Source organism: Stigmatopora nigra, chromosome 16, assembly GCF_051989575.1.
Source record: "Stigmatopora nigra isolate UIUO_SnigA chromosome 16, RoL_Snig_1.1, whole genome shotgun sequence".
NCBI lineage: Eukaryota > Metazoa > Chordata > Actinopteri > Syngnathiformes > Syngnathidae > Stigmatopora > Stigmatopora nigra.
Window position 1 is genome coordinate 8,564,414 of NC_135523.1, and position 8,386 is coordinate 8,572,799.

At 39.8% G+C, this 8,386-nt stretch overlaps 1 protein-coding gene across 1 annotated transcript; it reads left to right on the top strand.

The window, feature by feature from the left end:
• The first annotated feature begins 789 nt into the window (after positions 1–789).
• Positions 790–3,410, top strand: amer2 (APC membrane recruitment protein 2). Its single transcript, XM_077736346.1, has one exon. It carries the CDS (start codon positions 976–978, stop codon positions 3,010–3,012), a length of 2,037 nt encoding a protein of 678 aa, XP_077592472.1. The 5' UTR covers positions 790–975; the 3' UTR covers positions 3,013–3,410.
• Positions 3,411–8,386: the final 4,976 nt, after the last annotated feature.

The following is an 8,386-nucleotide window of genomic DNA, read 5'->3' on the forward strand; positions in this document are numbered from 1 at the left end:
AGCTTGTGGTTGGCTAACAAAAGCGCCTAATTGAATTGAAAATGGCCAAGATACATTTTACCAAATATTAGCGCTGCTGTATGTATATTTTTGACTGAGCAGATTTGAGCACTTTTTTCTGTTCACCCATAATAAATTCATAAAAGAAACTAGCTACATGATTGTTTCTAGTGACAAAGACGTATCTATTCCAATCACTCTATCAGAGAAAAATCTGAGTTGTAGAAATTTTTTGAAAACTCAAGAGAGTCATGACATTAAGTTCTTAACCAGTGTATTTAAACTTTTGACCACAACTGTATGCCAAACACTCAGAGCTCTGTCCCTGATTATTTATACATTTGAACTAAAAAGTTATGTAATTAAATTGTCGTAAAATTAATAAAAAGGTATGGGTTATTGTTTTATGAACTGAAAATTATAACAGACACATTGTAACACACCATTGTTACATATCATTGCAAACTTATTAAAAAACGTTAAATTAACCTATCTCTAACAGTTTCATGAATATAAATTTAGTTGTTTTTTCTTTTTATTTCCTGAATTGCATTTTTTTGGTCTTAGAATCACTGTTCACATACATAGAAGTAAGTAGACAGAAGTCAAATAAACAGGATGGAATGGTTTGGAATCTAATGACTAGTTTGGGGGGAAGGAGCAATAGTGCATTGGTGATGGGGGGTGGGAGGGAGTCCCGACTCTGGCAGTCAGCCAACATTGACGAAAGCTGCTTAGCCCACCCTGTTGCCATGGATACTGTGAGGAGCAGCACAGACGGGGAGAGAAAGAGAGGGAGAAAAGCTGCAGGCAAGCGGTAACAACAGCCAGACTACAGGCGAAACAGCGAATGGAAGTAGCGTGGGGATCGAGCGGGAGAGTGGATGCGCAATCAGGGAAAGCCCATAGGGAGCAAGCAAAGTGCTAGTGGGAGACCAGAGAGTGAGAAGTGTTCAGGATTAGAATTTAAACATAATGGAGGTGCAGATGGAGTGTGCGGATCCTATATCGGCCCCTCCATGTGACCCCCAGCCCACCGGGAAGATCAACAAAGCTGCCTTCAAGCTCTTCGGAAAGCGTCGGCCCGGCTCCGGAATGGCTAGCTTCTTTTCCTTCCGGAACAAAGGAACTACACTAAGCGGGACCAATGGGCATTCTGAACCTGGGAATTCCATGAACGGGAATAGTTCAATGTCGTCAGTCGAGCTGGTGAGAAGCAAAACCCACGATGGACTCATCGGGTCGAGTAACGATGCTGATGGAGAGAAAGGGGAGGTGCTGTCGGCTCTGGAGACGGAAACTGTGAGGTCTCTCAGTAAATCGTTAAGTTTCTTCTCTTTCTTGCGACGTGGGAGTCTTAGGTCAAGTGAAAATGGTGTGGGACTTGTGCGCAGAGGGAAGGGGTTGAAGGGCTTTTTCAGTAGCATCCGCTGGCGACGAAGGGAAAAAACAAGCGAAGGAGATGGAGTAGCGCCGGAACATCAAACGGAAAAAGATGTGGATGTTGCAGACCCTGAAATGACCGAGGATGTCACCCTCACTCTTGAACCAGCACCACATTTTCTACAAGAGAATCCTGGGAAGACTGAGACAGAACATAATCTTCAAGCGGCTGAGGGTCACACGACTGTTTCTTTGACACCCTCACACTGTGTAGCCATGCCTGGTCCATCTGGTGAGCCAGATTCCCCCTCTCCATTCACACCCAATGACTCCCCTTTGCACCCTGCTGACAAGATAGTAAAATACTCAGTCTCCAGCCTTACCCCCACCCTCGCCACGCCCCCTTTGGAGTATTGTAGTACAGGTGACCCACCCTCGGAACCCTCGGTGGACCGCCTTTGCTCTCTGCTCTTCAATGATGTCACATCCCTCAAGAGTTTTGATTCACTCACTGGCTGCGGTGACATTATTGCTGATGTAGTAGATGAAGAGACAGCTGGAAATGGGGACAGCGTTACTAGTAGCAGCAGCAGTGGTGGCGGTGGTGCTGGAATGGGGGACGTAGGGGCATCAGGTGTTGGCAGACCGCTTGGTGTCACCTGCGCCACAGCTCGTGCCTCTCCTTCGAAAGCCCATCTATCTTCCAAGCTGACACAATCCTTGTTCACTACATCATCTGGCACAACTTCATTTCCTGACCATGCCAGAGTTCCTCTCAGGCCTCAAACACCCACAGTGGGTAGTGGGGTGGTTGCCTACATGGGTGGTGGAGAGGAAATGGCAAGTCCAGAGGGAGTGGACGATGCTGACATGCAGGGGCTTTGGCATATGCTACCTTCGACCAACGATAACTCTCCGGCTTTACCCCGATCACATCAACCCTCCTGCACAACTGCCACTTCCACCTACCCGCTTCGTACCATCAACTCTAGCTGTCGCCAAACTTCAACCAATGCATTTGCAGATCATAAACTGAAGCAGGTGAAATCTTTGGGCCTCAGTAAAATTCCAGTTGTCGGCGGTGCAGGAAATAGAGCAACGAAACCTCCTTTAACTCAAGGTCGTTATCCAGCATCACCTGGAGACAAGGAACCACTCAGTGATGAAGGCTATTGGGATACGCCCTCTGCGACTCCCACAGCAACACCTGAAGAAAGTGGACTTCGGCATAAACATCAAATGTCACGTGACAGTTGCTCGGGAGACCACCTGTATGACCTCTACAACGACCCTGGAGGAGCGGAGGGTGACGACGACCCAAACAGTTCTTCCTCTTTGTCAACCGAATACAAAATCAGCCCGCCTTCCTCTTCTTCCTCCTCTTCATTTCGATCAATGAAAGGGAGCACCAGTCTTCCGCGGGAATCTAAGATTCCAGTAAGCACCAAACAAACAACGCCGGCCCAGTCCGCAAGCCAGTCAGCTCTCTCGTCTGTCGTGGAGGTTGAATCGTTGCAACCAAAGACCCAAGCTCCTCCTCTCAATCGCACCAGAATCCCTGTATCCAAGGTACCCGTGCGTCGCCCAGGAACCAAACCAGGCCCTACATCCGGGGCTTCCAAGAAGTAGTTCCTCCTTACCTATTTTCATGCATCCGTGGACGCTAGAGGCTGGCCCTCCTGTGCTTTTTGTTTCTTTACAGAGCCAAAGTTTTTCCAAAGGCAAGAAAAATGTTTTGCTGTGCAGTTAACGCCCTTTGAATTATTTTTGAATCTTAAAAACCCTCCTTCCTTCAACGCTATGGTATTCAAATAATGTGGGAAAAGTAACAAGGAGACCCTCAAAAACTGGATTAACGTTTTCTAGCACTCACTGGAACTTCCAAGATTGACCTATGACAATCCAACAACTTCTCCTACCTGCAAAAAGGCCTAACTATGAGTTGGCGGATTTCAAAGTTTCAATTCGTGATTGCATACTGCAAAAATAAGCTACTTTTATAAAACTTTTTGTGATGTTACATATGTAAATCCTTCACAATGGCTCATCTCATCCATGACAAAATGACCTTTGAATCGTCCCATTTTAGAACCAAAGTGTCATTCAAAACTGAAATGTTTTTGTTTGTTTCTTTGAAACATGAATTTGCACACCGATTAAGCATCTTCAAAAACAAAAACAAAAAAAGTACATCGAAAAGAAGGATTTTGCGATACCTCTATTTTTTAAGCCATAAATAATGCACGAAATGTCACACTTTAGCTCTTTGCATGCAACGACTTCAATTGTGGATTGCTTTAGTCTGACTTCTGCATCATAACTTCCCTTTGAACCGATTGCTTCAGGAGGTGTTCAGACACATGAATATTCAAAATGATGTGTCAGTACTGAAATCAAAATGTATAAACACTGGTATATTACACTTCACTCGGTACAGAGCATTCTGAACTACACGTGCAAAGCACAAAGGTCAGGGAATACACATGCACAAATATTAAAAATATGTACTTGCAGCTCCACTGGATCGCTTTCCCTACTTGCAAAAAAAAAACAGGATTGTTTTTTAACCTTTTTCACAGCTTTTTATATCTTAACCCCTTGCTGTATGGGTTAAAACTGTGACTGCATCTTTTTCTAATGTACCCGTTCTTTATTACTAACGCACTGTAGAGAATATGAATGGTTTAAATAGGGGTCTTACTTCCAAAATATGCTTGCCTCTGCTTTAGTGACTCAAATAGGCAGCAATAAAATTCCATCAGGGTTTTGAGATTTACATAACTGTTTCTATAATTGGGACATAAAAAAAGCCATTGTGTGTTGCTGAAAAAGGATAAACACCTTAGAAACACCTTTTCGGTGAGCATGGAAAACGAATGTAGCTTTGGATTTTTGTAGATCAATGATTTGTATATATTTTTGTGTGTGTCAGCATTTAGAGTAGCAAGACAAATGACTGTATTTTTTTGTTTTGTTTGGTCAATCCTGTTATATCAGCAGGTCATGCTTGTTTTAAAGATAAAGAACACCAATTGTAATTGAATACTGACGCAATGCAACACAGAGCATTTTTTTCTCTAAAGCCCTCAGTTAAACAGAAGGGGTTTTATATGCAAAGCCATTTAGGATTGCACACATTTTCTTCTCTGTGTAGGTGGTCTTTACCCTTCCATCACAATTGTGATTATTGATCCATGACACAAGCACTAAGTTCACAAAACATTTACTCCCCTAATGGTCAAAATGTAACCTGAATCCTTGTCCATTGTGAGAGTATTATTTCTATCTGGTAACAGAAGCTTAGTATGCAAGCCATTGTTATTCTCATTTGTGTGTTTTTTGAACAGGAAAGGGTTGCAATGACAGCTTGGATGATGCCTGTAGCTTGGCATTTATAATTAAAAAAATATATATTTATACTTGTATCAAATTACAGCATTTATATCCTTAAATGAGGCAAAAAAACTTAATTTTCTCCATAAACACCACATCAAATTGTAACTTTCCAAGGAATGAATACTATTCAGTTAGTGTCGTAACAAATTTTCTCATCTTTAAATATAATTCTTCTATTTGTGGTACCACGTGAGTCTCTTTTTCTTCAATGAATCAGTACGTTTGTGAAAACAACTCAAATCTATGGAGTTTTATATTTTTCACTCCCCTTTAAATAAAAAATAATCCTCATTGTGTAATCATGAAATGAAAAGCACATCAATTTTCTTCTTTATTATATTTGAAATCTTTCCATTTTACATAATAAACATGTTTCTTCTAAAGCTTAGTTTGCCTTCTGCTCTTAAAAGCCACCACCATTTACTGCAAAAAATACCCTGAGACATTTGGAATCAAACTTCTTATCAAGGCCTTAATGATCACAGCAATAATATTTTACCAGATGATTAATTTGTTGCATGTGCTATTCATGAATATAAATCAATTGAGTTCTATTGTTATAAAGTTTCATTGCTGTGGTTGGAGGTAGAGCGGGAGAAGAATTGGTGCAGTGCAAATCCCTTTTGTAATGGTGCTGCAATCCCTCACTGGTTGCCACCCTCTCACACTCACTCAGTTTCTGCACACTGAAGTTTATGTAAAAAGCTTATGTAACACCATAACAATCACTTGTAACAGGTCCACTAAATCAAAGCTGGATGACGGTGACAAAAAGGACTCTGTGTGCGTTGTTTTTGCACAGCAGCCACATCTAATAGTTGTTTTTCTATGACTGTTTCTACATCAGTTTGGATTGAGCTATGGCCAAAAAACATTTTAGTGCTAATATGCAAGTTGTAGAGCGGCATTTTACTGAGATCAAGGGTTCAATCACTGTGAGGTTCCATCTGTCCTGTGTGGAAATTGAAAATTCTCACTATATATGTGTGGGTTTTCTTACGGTACTCTTGTTTCCTTCCACATCCCACAGTCCAAAAAGACATAATAATAATAATAATAATAATGATAATAATTGGAAATAGGCTTTGTTGTCATCATCGACAACAAAAGCCTAATTGTCATCATACCCAGAAACTGCGTCTGACGAAATAGGTAGTGCTTCTCCATAAGGTGCGTTTTCTTGGCAAAAGACCCAAAAAAGTGATAATTTCAGACTCGTAATTTGGTCTTCTGCCATTATGGATACATCGCATCACCCACCCAAGTGGATCACTTACCTTCAGTCAGCCAGTAGGAGGCAGATCACAGCCCAACGTATTTTCATATTACCTCACCCTGAAGTTATTACACAGAAGGGATTCTGTGTCGTGTTGCCGCAAGTTTAGAGTCCTGATGGATGTGGGATGGGGTAGGCTGAGTTAACACCCTAAATTATCCTAAGGCATGAGTCTGAGCGTGAAAGTTTGTTCATCTCATTTTGCCCAGAGATTTTTTGGCAAATAATTAATTGGTTTTATAAGCAATTATACAATCATTATGCTGTTGTATCAAAATGTATAGCACTGATTTAAAAAATTCAGACAAGTTGTACAGTTGATTTTTTGTTGCTATCTTATTATTAAGCATGATTGAGGAAGCTTTTAAAAGCTTTTATTTACAATGAATGATAGCATTGAGTTATTATTTGATGGTAGTGTTTCATCATTATTCATTCATTCATCTTATATGCCGCTTCATGAGGATTGGAGAGATGCTACAGCCTAAACACATTGGCAGTAGGCAGGGAATGATTCAATGTAATGAATCTAGCAGAAAATGTAACATATGATAAGATTTTTTTCTCAATTATAATATTTATAATAAGTTGCTGGGGTTTCCCTCTGTTGCTGCAACGTGTGTGCTTGTTCAATTTGAAAACTGCACTGAAACCTAGCAATGGAAGTCCCTGCACATTGGTTTCCATAGTAACTGTATTAGGTCAACCAATGAAAAGCGGGGGCTGGGAAGGAACAGGTTTGGAAGACGCTTTTCAGCATAGTGGCGGCAGCTGTGACCCTGGGTGACAGTTACTGGAGAGCCTCTCTTGTACATCGGTTTGTAACCATACCACTTGTTAATAATTTAAAGACATACACGCTTGTGACTTTATGCAGCTCCGTCATTATCATCATTTTTAAAAAACGACCCGATAACAATAGTTCAAGTAAAAAGTTGCATGTCATCAAAAATTGATTCATTGATTTGGTGCACATACAAAATGAATATATGCAATTTTAACAAGTGCAGATTATGGACACCAAAGCACATTTTAATACCAGATTTGTGTTTAAGAGTTCAATGAACTCAAAATGAGGATAACCCTTCAACACAACAGCTTGTCTTTGTCTCCATTATGTGACGTAACAATAGAGTATAAAAGAGGGTTGGGCTGTCAATAAGGGTCATGTGTAGTTATGCTTGCAGTTTTTTTTTTTTAATGTGAATCTATAATCAGGACTTTATTTTCAGCCATTATTATTTTAAAATTTACCAGTGACTTTTACCTTGGACAAAAATACACTTAATTTGTTTGACTCTATGAGACATTTAGACCCCTATAACCATCTAGACCCGGTCTGCATTTGGTTTCAGAAAAAAAAAACAAGCAGGGTGAGTCAGCATTCAGGTTTTATGGTCCCTACCTCTGGAACAAATTACCTGAACGTCAAAAGTGTGGCCATCAGTTAGCTCCCTTAAATCAGGGCCAAAAATCACCATTGTTTACCATGGCATATTCTTAACGGATGGACGGATGAACTGATGAATGGATGGACAGATGGACGGATGAATTGAATAATATAAAAATAACTTATTATTGGTTATCTATAGTGATGATTGTAAAATAAATAACACAGTGAAGTGAGACCACTCTCAAAAAGTAAAGTCGGTGAGGAAAAGGAAAGCCTGTATAGACCAATACTGTCATCTACTGGTGTTTTCGGGGTAGTGGGTTGGTTATATTGTAGGACTGAAAGAATTGCCTCAAGGATTTTGCAAGCACTTACGTTAGTTTTGCTGAATGAAACTGAATTATGAGCAACTCCATGCATTTTCTCCACTAGTATTTTACAATCATGTCATGCCACTAGTGCCCTGTGATTGGCTGGCCACCGATTCAGGGTGTCCCCATCCTCTGGCCAGGAGTCTGCTGGGTAGGCTCCAGCACCCCCCGACCCTAATGAGGATAAAGTGGTATGGGGAAATGAAAAACAAATGTATTCTTCTTGTGGATGCCAGATGTCTTCATTCATCCCCAGGAAAGCTGCACTGCGATATTGTTGTTCTTATTCTCACATAATTTCATATTATATCCTTGCTATTAAAAAAATATATATATTAATTCAAACGATGCCTGCCCTGCCATCTGCTGGCCACAGATTCAGTACATTACTAATTTAAAAAATATATTTTTTATTATATATATATATATATATATATATATATATATATATATATATATATATATATATATATATATATATATATATATATATATATATATATATATATATATATATATATATATATATATATATATATATATATATATATATATATATATATATAT